General features: G+C 41.2%; 1 protein-coding gene across 27 annotated transcripts in view; it reads right to left on the bottom strand.

The window, feature by feature from the left end:
* Window positions 1-13,052, bottom strand: part of MED12L (mediator complex subunit 12L) — a 364,359-nt gene that overhangs the window by 313,774 nt on the left and 37,533 nt on the right. For 17 of the 27 annotated variants that reach the window (XR_014076862.1, XR_014076863.1, XR_014076864.1 and 14 more), the window contains exons 3-4: window positions 8,160-8,264; window positions 3,716-3,907 (exon numbers count right to left, since the gene is read on the bottom strand). Coding sequence is in view for 22 of the 27 variants with exons in the window: in XM_081570465.1 (XP_081426591.1) it covers window positions 3,716-3,907; window positions 8,160-8,264 (297 nt within the window). In the remaining 5 variants the exon portion in view is untranslated. Of the gene's footprint in view, window positions 1-2,294; window positions 2,328-3,715; window positions 3,908-8,159; window positions 8,265-13,052 lie in introns of all 27 variants that reach the window. The other 10 variants (XR_014076860.1, XR_014076861.1, XM_081570462.1 and 7 more) reach the window with 2 other exon arrangements.

The raw sequence follows: 13,052 nt of genomic DNA, 5'->3' as shown, positions 1-13,052 counted from the left end.
TCTGGAAACCACAATTATGAACATCACTAGCCCTGGTCTCTATGTCCCAAAGTCTTAATCAATTTTGTCTTGAAAAATCAAAGCTTCAAACCAGCTAATTGATTCATATAGTATGGCATTTTTCTTAGTTAGCCAGTGGCTTAGACAATGGATTTTTTGCATTATACATATGTTACAAACTTGACAACTCATAATATTGGTGCAGTGTAATCCTAGAATTAAAAAGTGGTTTTTGTACATAGCCCTTCAAAACAAGATATCTTTTGCACCAGCTGCTGCTGCTAAGTCGCTTCAGTCATGTCCGACTCTGTGCGACCCCATAGACGGCAGCCCACCAGGCTCCTCCATCCCTGGGATTCTCCAGGCAAGAACACTGGAGTGGGTTGCCATTTCCTTCTCTAATGCAGGAAAGCGAAAAGCGAAAGCGAAGTCGCTCAGTCGTGTCCGACTCTTCGCAACCCCAGGAACTGCAGCCTACCAGACTCTCCGTCCATGGAATTTTCCAGGCAAGAGTACTGGAGTGGGTTGCCACTGCCTTCTCCGCTTTTGCACCTGGTTCTTCCCAAAGAAACATCAAGCTGCTCCAATGATGAAGGAAAGCTGCCTGGTTGGACCCTGAGATGCAGTGTGTCCATACATTGTATTTTATGGTCAATGTAACAGACTTCTGACCCTGTACTATTCCTGCCATGGTTGCTGACTTAAGAACGTAATTCCCATGACAGAGGCAACTACATCGCATACCACATAACTAAAAAGGAGGTGAAAGTTACACAGCCTAAAGCTGTAAAACGTCCTCTCTGTGGATCACAGTGAGACATTTTAACAAGAAAATTTCCTGAACATTTAGCTTACAAGACACATCTTTCAGGGAGCACAAGGCTTGGGTTTACTATCATTTAGGCAGGGGAGAGGAAAAGCACAAGACCAGACTGATGTATTTTTCACTAGGACACTCAGTACAGTCTCAGGGAGTTAAATTTTAGTTGTCAAGGTCAGGTTCCCCACTAGGTAAGATGTACCAAAAGACTATATATTATATACAAAATCAAGGCCTAAAAATAAGGCAAATGCAAAAGTAAAGTTAGCATCTCCACAGAAGTATTACTAATAGTATCTTTATAGACGCCTAAAGGATTTCTTTTGAGCAGCAACTGACTAGGAGGAGTGGGGGGGAGGGGTACATTTTGATCATGCGAAACATTTGGATAAAATAGCAGGCAAAGCTGAGTCTTCCATGAACAGCACAAGGCAAACCTGCAGCTCACTGCCCTTGCTGGCAGAACCCTAAGAAAAATGGTTGGCTCAAATCAAGGGCTTCGGAATTCAGAAGAACATATGTGAAGAAAGTTATTTAATTAAGGAAGAAAACACATTTTGATGGTTTTGTCAAATATACAGTTTGGGCCAACTCAGGAAGGAAAATATGTTTACACTGACTGAAGTATGACTTCCTACAGAGATGGATTCCATTTTCAGCCAAGAAGTCATCTGACTTCAAATTGTAGCTGAACCCAGGCAGTCACCGGGCAGCTGTTTGGTTTCTAAATCAAGCTGGAATTGCATCTAAGTACCAAAGGAAAAGTAAGACACCTAGCACGTGGTGGTCTTCCACTGGCCAAAGGGTCACCCTGTATAGCCTTTCTCTTTGCAAGCTCCTTACCATCGGCATCCCCTGTTTGCTGGGCAGTGATAGAGGCAAACAGAAATTCCTGAGACCACAGCAATCAAAGTCACCAGAAGTAAAACACATCATTCCTAGTGAGCTGTTCCAAGAGTTAGAAGGATATCCCCAGAAGCAAGAGGTCTCCTTTTCCAAATCTAGCTATGACCATGATTGAATTAAGAGGCCTTCTGTAGGTCATTGTTGACCTCTCTGAGGCTAAACACCTGAGGTGCTGTGGAGCTTTACAGAAGCAGAAAACCAGGTCTGGAAACTTGATCCCGTCCCATACAGGAAGGAAACTATTTTGAACTCTAGATCAGGGCTGGAATATGACTCAGGATCTTAACAGGAAAATGAAGGTCTTCTGTACCAAGTCAACTCACAGATAAATATCAGAAATTAAACAAGATGTATTTAAACTTCCTAATATGAAAGAACATGTGGAGAATGCCATTTTCTACCCAATTCTACAGAACCATCACCATCTCAGGAGGATGAAATGCTGAGGAAGGGATGGGAAGGAATGGCTCTTGAAATGCCCAAGAAATGAATAAGTCAAAGTATATTCAATGGTTTTACAAAGAAAATATATTTTAACTTTGCAAAGAGAATTAATGTCAGGGCTTACCTGAGGGACACCTGACTTGGCCAGAGGCAGCTCCTAATAAAGAGAGAAGAACAGTGGCTAATACACTGCACCACAATTCATCACCCTCCATAAAGATGAGAGGCCATTACACCCCTAAAGCAAGGGTGTCAATTCCTCACCAGTATTTGCCTGCAGGAAATATCCCCAAAAAATGCATTCTAAAAGCTTACAAAAAAGGCAAACCTAAAAAGAAAGACATCAGGCTGGCTACATAGGAGTGGAAGGTACTAACCCACATGGAGGGTATGAACTATTGGTAGAAATACATCAAGTATTGAAGGATGGCCTTTGACTTCTGTGGCCTTCAGATACAATTCACAGGCCCCTGTGGGCCCACGTGGTAAATGTTGAACAGTGGAAAAGAAATGCTATGTGGTTCAGCCTGTGTTGAGACAGAGGCGCTCCCTGAGTAGCAAGAGGGGGTTATGCTGATGATTGTGCTTTGCAAGGACTTCAGTTGCCTTTAAGCACTAGCATCTATGAAAGGCAACATGATGCTCTCACACTAGGGCAAAATGAAGCCAATGGGAGCTACAGGCACTATTTTCAAAGAGTTACTTTAGAAAACAAACAAGTAAATACACAAAGGAGCTCTCCTCTCACCTGAGCCTGCACCAAGCCATTCGTGAAAATTTAAGAATGGAAGATGGGCTCTCCTGAAACTAAAGGGTTTCAGGGGAGATGAGAAAGACCTGGGAATTATTTGAAAGGTATGTAAGAAGTCAGAGATCAAGACTAAGAGGGAAGTTTCTGGCTCTCATCTAAATTTCAAAGGACATTTTATATTATTGGGACTATAAGATTGCTGAATGTGTGCAGTATTTCCCATTTGAGGAAAATGATCAAAGGCAAAGATCCTAAAAGAAACTTCCCTTCCCTCCCTCCACTCCCCCCTCCTCCAAAAACCTGGGAACTATGAATAAAACTGCCCCATTTTGTTCTGAAACTTTTTCAAAGATGTTTTTCATGCACACACAGAATCACTATCTTTTATCTCACTTGTTCAGAAAGAGACTTGGGTTAAAAATTTGGATGGACGCTTTTCAAGACAAGGAAATAACATTAAAGCAAGGATTTCTATTCCATGCATTTTGGACACCATGGCCTAAGAAAACCAAGAATGTAACAGGAATAAATGAAGTCTCACTGCCTGTTCTTGATTTTAAAACCCTGTCTACCATATCAACAGCTTCCTGTGTGGCATGTTCAGGTCTCCAGATGTCCCTGGCATCACATGCCACCAAAATGAAGGGCCAACAGCCTATGAGCAGCACACACCTGCCACTGAAACTTTGAGTTGTGGAGAGAACTGGGAAAAAGAAATACACACTTCAACGTTATCCCAAATAGTTTCATTTCTATAAGGCCACAAGGAAAACAACGAAGAAATACTTAAATACCTTTTTTGCCAAAAAAGCAAGTGGTTTATTTCCTGCTAAGTCAGAGAACCAGCTATGAATCGCACTCTGGGATCGAGCGGTAACCAGCCAATAATTATCTTTAGCATTAACTTGTGGTTTCTTCTTTCCGGTGTCCTGGAAAGTGTTAAGCTTTAGTTTCTCAGCTAATATGCTGCTAAAATAAGCTCCGATCTGTGGAAGGGAAAAAAGGAAAAAGTTTAAAGACAAAAAGCAAGAATGTTAGTAATGTACATATTAGTATTTTATTTGTATTAAGTGAAAATCTTCAAAGAGCCCATCAGAAAATAAAAGAGGAATTTGAGACCTTGAAGCCAAGAGATGTAATTTCCTTACACTAACATAATGCAGAAATTCCCAGAGCACCTTTGTTTCACTACTCACAAGCAGTTCAAGGGGAAAAAAAAGCACCTTTGAAAATCTCTGTAAGATAAAATTAATTACATACTGAATAAATTTCAAGAGAAGGGGTTCTGTTTTAATCTTCAGCTCTATGTCTTTTTCATAATACATACCCGTTTGGAGAGAATCTTTTTCCTGTGAGGTACTGCATACAACAGCAGAACCTAGTAATCACACAATAATCATTCTTTTCCTTGTTTTATCTTAATAGCATGTATTTTTGGAAAGGAAACTCTGTATTTACACTCAGTGCCTTTAAAAAAAAAAGTCTAGAGAAATCTAATTTATTTAAATGGCAAATTACAAAAGGTTCAATTAAATTAAATATTCAACGTTTTTGATCGAGCTGCCAATTTCATGAGTACAGGCATTTAAAGAGAAAGCTAATGTTACTTGCTCTGAATGGAACAAAGTAGCAAAGGGAGCTTCTGTGAATGACTAGCATTTTCAAATTAACCACGCTTAAAGAGGACAAAAGAAAGAGACAGGGACAAGAGGGGAGGGGACTGAGTAATATCGAAAAACTCAATGAATCCACGGAAAAACCTGTTGGAATTTCCAAGAATCCTATCACAGCATCACATTGTGTCCTCTGAAAATTCTTTAGTACCAGGATGTGGACAACAATTTCTAATAAATACCTTCAATAAAGTTAGCAGACAGCGGCAACCATGATTAAAACAAAATGCCTACCATGCTGCAGCAGGATTAAGAATCACTGCCTTGGTTAATGCTCACAACTCGATGAACCATTCATCTATAGACTGGAGCACAGTTGGAAACAATTAGCCAAGTCTATCTACCAGGGTGAATAACTGGTACAACTTTTCTAATGTGAACTGGCATCGCCTGTTCTTTGAGATTGATCTACAATGAAAAAGTTTGTTTTGCTAAGTTGATGTACTATGGCAATAAAAATTATAGTAATTAGAAAAAAAAGAAGTCTGAACTTTATTTTTCTTAAACAAATTCATAGTATGGTTTTATTTTTTAAGCAAAGTGTGCAGAATATCCAGAGAATAAATTAAATGCAAAAATTCAGCAAAAAACAGTTGTTTGAAAACAAGCAAGTTTCTCAAACGGTATTTGGTCTTTGCACCAATGACACGAAACGTCTACCTATGTAGATTGTTTTATATTTAAAAGATTCCTTATTTGCAATTATGTATGAGCATTTTAATCAAAATAAAAGCATAAAACAATTTTAAACTAGTCTGAGAACTATCAAGAATATCCACAGTGATCTGAAGAGACTATTCAATTAAACCAAGCCAATCATTAAAGAGCTTTGCAAAAATTATATTTAAAAAAAGTCTAGGTAATCTCTTGCAATTATACTCTTTTCTATGTATTTAATAATAGCAATGGAACACAGGGACTGTATATATGTTTTACTTCCTAACAAACTTCATGAGCAATTTAATAACTGTAAGCGAAGTCAAACTTCCCAAAAAATAAGCTCAGAGAAAATGCATGACAGAACTCAAAAATAAATGAATAAATAAAAACATGACCATACATTTAATTTTATTCTAACAGCAATATATTCACATTATTCCAAAATCAAAAAAAAGTTAAGAGCCTCACTCCCAGCTCCCAACGCCTGCCTCCAAGTAACCACCTTGATTAGTTTCTTATGTCTTTCCAGTGTTTCTTCATGTGTGAATATACACAAACACAAATACATTTTTCTCTTATCTATACCTCATTATGTACACTGAGTAAATCTGAGAACCTTCCTTCCATATTTGCATATGGAGTGTCCTCATTCATTTTCACTCCAGTACTCTTGCCTGGAAAATCCCATGGACAGAGGAGCCTGGTAGGCTGCAGTCCATGGGGTCACAAAGAGTCGGACACAACTGAGCAACTTCACTTTCACTTTTCACTTTCATGCACTGGAGAAGGAAATGGCAACCCACTCTAGTATTGTTGCCTGGAGAATCCCAGGGATGGGGGAGCCTGGTGGGCTGCCGTCTCTGGGTCGCACAGAGTCGGACACGACTGAGGCGACTTAGCAGCAGCAGCATTCATTTTCACAGACACATGATAAGGTACTGTGTGGAGACCCACATTGTATCTAATCAAGTCCCTGTTGATGGACATTTAGAGTGTTTCAAACTTTTGCTATTACAAATCACATTGAAGTGAACAGCCTTTCCTACTGAATATTTCAGTTCCCAGTTTAGCAAATTACATATGCTTGTGTATACATGTGTGCATATAAAGAGATCTGAAATAATACACAAATTTTTAACAATGCTTATCTCTGGTTAAAACAAAACAAGAATAGAAATTCATCTGTATGCTTGATTTCTTTTTATCTGAATGTATGCTTTTTCAACTTAATGAGTAAAAGTATTTCAATATTTGAAAACAGAAATAACTCAGAAAGGATGAAAAACCAAACCTTAAAAGAATACAAACAGAAATAGATAAACTTATCTATATATCTAATTGTTAACATAATTACACAGAAAAAAACTTCAAGAAAAATTTTTAACACAACACTGACTACATTTTCTTAATGAAAATGAACTTTAACTTAAAGTTAGTCTAAAGACAAAAAGCATGGTAGAGGAATTGTAGACTTTATAAATTAATATTGCTGTTGGAATTACACTGGTATAATTTACTCTGGAACTTTTTATGTATAACTGGACTCAGTGAGGACTTCCCTGGTGGCTCAGACGGTAAAGTGTCTGCCTACAATGTGGGAGACCCGGGTTCGATCCCTGGGTCAGGAAGATGCTCTGGAGAAGGAAATGGCAACCCACTCCAGTATTCTTGCCTGAAAAATCCCATGGACGGAGGAGTGTGGTAGGCTACAGTCCATGGGGTCGCAAAGAGTCGGACACGACTGAGCGAGCGACTTCACTTTTTTTATGTATATTGTAAGATAGAGTAAATGAATAAACATGTCAATATTGCTGAGATCTAGGGTTCTCACTTTGAGAGAAAGGAGATACAGTGATGGAAAGGGGACAAGTAAGGGAAAAATTCTGTGGTACCTGAGTTAGAATGGACAGATGGAAAGGAAAGAGGGAGAGAAGGAAGAAGGAAAGAAGTCTAAATATATCTGTCATCTCTGTCCATTGAAAGGCCCTAGACGTTGCAACACTAGTAGCCTTGAGCAACCCAGGCACCAAGATCTGGGCTGGGGCAGGAAAAGAACAAGATGGCCCTGGACAGTGTTATTGTGTCAAAAGAGAGGAAATGATGACATGACAGAGATATGTCAAAAAGGCCCAAAAACTAGGTTAAAGTTGCCCCCACTGGCCAAATGTGAGACAATATGAGCATCAAAAAGAAAACTGAAGATAATACAAGTGATTTTAAAAAGAGTTCAGGGGTTCAAAGTGAACCCCTTAAAAGGCAGTGTCCTTTACAAAAGAATGCCAACTATTAAACATACAAGGAATAACAACTACAAAACCAGCATTTTTGCTTTTGCAACCATCAGCAAAATAAATCATTTGGCAGGAATCATCGATTGATGCTAAAATCATAGCATAAAATTTTATTGCAGAATAGGATATTCATATGGTGTCAAAGCAGCACCCTGTGGAGATTCCTATGAGGAAAAGATGACAACTTTTGCAATGGAAAGAGATGGCAGACACTACCTTAAGTGATCAAACAGTATAACCAATAATCAACAAACTAACACCGCACATCTCCTGATATGCAATGTAGTCTTCTTACCAAAAATATATAACCTGAATCTTGTCATGAGGAAATAATCAAACAAATCTAGACTACAGTACTAGACAATAAGAGAAATAACTGGACTCAGTGAGGGAATCTGGAGAGCAGTACTGAACTGGATTAAAATAGGGTTAGGAGACATGCCAGCCAAAAGCAAAGCGTGATCCCTGATGGGACCCTGGGGCAGGACACCATAAAGGATACCTGGGGGAACCGTGAATGTGGATCATGGCTTAAATAACACAAATGTAGCAACATTAGTTACCAAGGGTCTCACGCACATATTTCAGAAGTTTTAGGAAACAATGAGCATTACCTTTGATGGGTTAATTACAATATTTCTAGCTGAGCCGTGTTCATCTCCAGTAAAGGCTGGCTGATTGTTGAAGCCTTGCTTTACGTTCACTGCGGTAAGTTCATCCTGTTGGAGAAAAGGTACTGATCAGTCCCAAGGATGTAAAAGCTCCAACTGAAGCCAGTCTCCTGCAGCCTGAGGAACAACAAACTTCACGATACTCTGTAGAAGAGAGCTGCGGAACGCTCACCAAGGAAAGCAGAAGTAGGGGTCTAAAAATCAATACATAAATGTGCAGAGAGAGAGAAAGCAAAGGTGGCAAAATGTTAACAACTCCTGCCTGCAGATAAAAATTTTTCACCAACAAATTGGAGAAAGAAAAACAAAGCAACCCCTCTCCCATAAACATAAAATCATAAGACTCTAAACTAGAACTGCTTCTAGAAAGCCCACAGTCTGACTCCCCATCCCTTGCCAGCCCCTATGCATATCTGCTCAGTATTCCAGAAAACTGGCTAACTCAAGTACCCAACACTCCATAGTGAGTTCAAGACAGAAATGAAGGGTTCCGAGGCACAAGACTTGTGCTAACCACACACCACCACAGTCCTGCAACTGAAGGAAAGTTTAGAGCTTGCCAAGTTCTTTCATATATTTTGGTTCACTTCATCTTTATCAAATCTGAGGTGGATGGGAGGCGTGTGTCTTCACGCCCATTTTAGAGATGAGTAGAGTGAGGCTAAGCTAGTACAATAACTGGACAAAGCCAGCACCGAAAGGCCATCTTTTCAATCCTAAACTAGGAAGAGAAATTTCCATGACACTATGCACCATAGTACACATGCCACATGAAAATGTGGTCAAAAAATACACAGCCACAATTCTTACCCTTCTTAAAAACATCTCCTACGAGATAGACATAGGAAAACTTTCCTTACCAAGGTCACAACACATCAAAAATAGCCCAAGGCATTAAAAAAAAAAAAAAAAAAGACGGCCTTCCCTTCCCCATATCACTGTTACCGAACTAAATCGGAGTTCCCGATACAGACTTGAAAGAATAAAAGAGAAAAGATGGAGTAAATGAAGCTACCTTTTGCTCCTCTCACTTCAAGCCAAGAAATGGTTTAAGTGCCAGCCGGGTTAATGGTAGCCACAGCCCAAGAATGAGAATATACACTTAATTCTTCCCAAATAACTGTTGCATGTGTAAAATTAAAACAAACAACAAAACTGATCAAATCACTGCTATGATTAGGCAGGAAGCCTTAGGTCAAAATCATTAGTGACAAACAGCTCCTGTATGGTCACCTCGGGTGAGAACTGGGGTCTCCTGGAGTCCTGCCATGTCATCTGACTTAACTGTGTGAGCTCTAATACCTCGGCCAGCCCCAGTTTTGGTGGGCTTTCAGAAGACCCCACCAGAGGAAACTGAGCTCTCGGGTAATCAAGTTTCCTTCCAGCACAAAGGTCGCTGGAATTGGGATCCGCACAGAAAATGAATTGCATGTTCGTATCAGAAGACATCTTAAACTGCTCCTGCATTTCCAAATTAATCATTTGGAAATCTAGGGCAAAACTACATAATGCAAATTTTAAGTCAGAAAGGTGTCAGTCAACTGAAATAAAGCAAGCATGCTAATGGAATTTCTGCAGTCTAAGGAAGAAGGGGGACGCATCGGGTCGTGAGGTGAACAGGACAAGGAAATTGAATTCTTACCTTTGCTTTACCATCAGAGTAACACAAAAAACACTAATTGAGTAATAGCATACGTTTTCACGAAAGATACGTCCTGGCTTAATTAAGAGGAAACATGTGAGGCTTTCAGGACCAACTAGCTCCATTTAGTGCCACTTCGCTTTCTATTCTAAACTAACCCCGACTCAATGGACATGAATCTGAGCAAACTCCAGGAGATGATGAAGGACAGGGAAGCCTGCCGTGCTGCAGCCCATGGGATTGCAAAGAGACTGAACATCAACAAACCCCTGCTCGGCTAGCTGCCTGTTGTGACTGACTGCTAACCACTGGCCTGGACAGCCATGTCTGTCTGTCTCTCTCTCTCTCATACACATACACACATAATCCCCAGAAGGAAGAACATGGAACCATGGTAACACGTCTGTCAGCCACATCAGATTTTCCTCAAACTCAGATCCATACAGGTACTGCCGGGAAGCATGAGTGCTGAGAATTTTCCAATCCTATGCTCAGAATTTCACAAAAATGCGTCCAGAATCTGGCCACTCCTCACCAACATCGATGCCTCCCCCAGGGTCAGGGGCACCATCACCTCAGGCCTGAATGCTACAGTGGCTCCTAACTAGCCTCCTTGCTTCTACTCTTGTTCCCTGAAGGCCACATTCAACATAGCAGCCACTGGGAGCTTTGCAAAACTTGAGTGCAATGGTGACCCTCCTCAAAATCTGCGATAACTCTGCACCTCAGAATGGGAGAAGGGGCCCCATGAGGTGCTACAAGTCCCGGACACCTCTCAGACTTCATCCCTGGTCACCCTTCTCCTTGCACACTCCTCTCCAGCCACACATCTACCCACCCTCCCATCGCCGGCCAGCTCCTCAAGCCTGCCACTGGACAGTCTCCAGCCTCAGGGCCTTGCGCTGTCTCTTCTCCCTGGGTCTTCCCCCTCTGTCTCTTTCCCCTGGTTTCCACGTGGCCAACTCCCCGATCACCTTAAGTCATGTTCTCCATGAGAAATGTGATGACTCTATTTGAAATTAGAAGTGCTCACCCCATTCCCTTCACCCTAGCACTCCTAATCTTCCAACAGTCCACAGCACTTACCACCTAAAATCCCTGTCCTGTCTGTCACCCCCACCAGCAGGTAAGATCTGTGAGGACAGGGGTCTTTATGTTGTTCATATATAATCATGCCAAAGAATCAAAGAATTATGCCAAGAACCCAGAGCAGTGTCTGGCACAGAGCACACAAAGGCACTCGATACAGATCTGTTGAAAGAATAAATAAGTGTATGATAACCTGTTTTGAACAATTAATATAATATAGCACACTGTGACTCACTACCCCATGAACTTGGGGTCCCTAATTCTGTTTGGGTTTATGACTAGAATCACTTCAGCTTCCAGAGCAGTGGCTTCTCCCCATCAAGCCCAAGGCACTATTCTACAGGCAAGTAGTTTTAAATGCCCTTTTCCCCCAAGTATGAAATGAAATTCATAGACAATAACTTAACATTTTTTTTAATCAATGCAATGCCCTCACTCTAAAAAAAATGTTTTTAATGAAAGTAAGTTATAACAACATAGGTACTTGAAAAGAAAATCCTGAGGCATGCGCCACTGGACCTTCACCACCCAAGAAGTGTGGCCCATGGGCCACTGTGCTGGCTTCACCTGGGCCCTGCCTCAATCAACTTCACAGATTCTCCAGGCAGTTCATTTGGAGAAGTGAGCCTTAGGAGACATGAAGAGTTAGTAAATGTTTGTTCCTATATCCAGAATCACCCTAATGCAGGCACCACAAAATGCAGACTGATACAGGTGGACTGCACTGCCATCTCAAATTATCAGGAACAGCATGGCATCAACTTTCTGAAATGGAAAAAATACCTGGTAAAAGTTTCAAACTAACAAAATAAACTCTTCTCCCAATATATTAAAAATGCAATAGTTATATTCCTCAGAGATTCGGTATATACTGAGTGTATATAGAGCCCCTGGAGGAGGAAATGGCAACCCACTCCAGTATTCTTGCCTGGAGAATCCCTTGGACAGAGCAGCCTGGTGTGCTACAGTCCATGGGGTTGCAAAGAGTCGGACACGACTGAAGCAACTAAGCACACAGGCACGCAAGGGGAATGTGTATTATAATCAAGCAAAAAAAGATCATATGTAGATTTCCACCTGGGAAAGCGACTTTGAAGGTTTGTGGGTAATCTGAGAGTCCAGTGGGGTGAAGGACAATTCTTCACTGAGCCTGACTGTCCACAGTGAGGACACCTGGCCCCACCCACTAAATGGCAATGACCTCCGCATCACAGCGACAGCCAACACCTGCCTCCAGAGTGCCACAGCGCCCGGCTGAAAACCGAAGTGTACTGAGAGGGACTGCTTTTAGCTTTTAAAGCCCTGCCTCTGAAAAGAGGAATCCAGATTTCAGAAACACGGAGTTTCACACAGGCCCCGCTCCTGCTACAACACTACAAGATTGACAACTGGACGTCCAACTCCAGCCACAGCAGCCCCCCGTGGCCCCTAGCGGTGTTACAGGTGAAGGCCGTGCTGACCTCAGGGTAAGGATGACCGAATGGAAACGCACACAAGAGGGAAGGGAGAGCCCAGGCTCTGCCTTCAGACTGTCTGAATTTGAACCTCCAACTCCATTTAAGAGTGACTCAATCCAATGCTCTGTGAAAACCTAAAGGGGTGTGTGGGGTGGGAGGTGGAAAGAGATTCAAGAGTGAGAGGACATACGCATACCTAGAGCTGATTCATGTTGACGTATGGCAGAAACCAACACAAAATTAAATTTTAATTTTAAAAAATATATATAAACCTGAAAAAGAAAAGTGACTCAAAGCAAGCTTTGGAACTGTTTCTGGGCCTGAGTTTCCTCAATTGTGAAACAGGGATAATAGTATGGTTTCCACTACTATTACCTCCATATCCCAGCTGAGGAAATAACAAAGATCATATTGTGGTTTAGAACTCGAAAGAATCCATGTTCCCAACCGCTGTGAATGGCCAGCAATCAGTATTACTGCTGTTTTTGTGTCCCATTTCTGCTTCAGGGAAGTGATAACCTGAAGCTCCAGTCAAGCACTAAGAAATGCAAAAGGTTTTGCTTTAGAAATTAAAAGGACCCTGGCCTTGAGCAGTGAATGGTTCTCAAACTTTTGCAAGCATCAGAATTCTGATGAACCATTTGTTAA

The sequence above is a fragment of the Giraffa tippelskirchi genome, chromosome 2 (genome assembly GCF_054371585.1).
Source record: "Giraffa tippelskirchi isolate mGirTip1 chromosome 2, T2T-mGirTip1v1.2.pri, whole genome shotgun sequence".
Lineage (NCBI taxonomy): Eukaryota > Metazoa > Chordata > Mammalia > Artiodactyla > Giraffidae > Giraffa > Giraffa tippelskirchi.
Note: the sequence above shows the minus strand (reverse complement) of the source record. Positions and strands in the feature narration are given on the sequence as shown.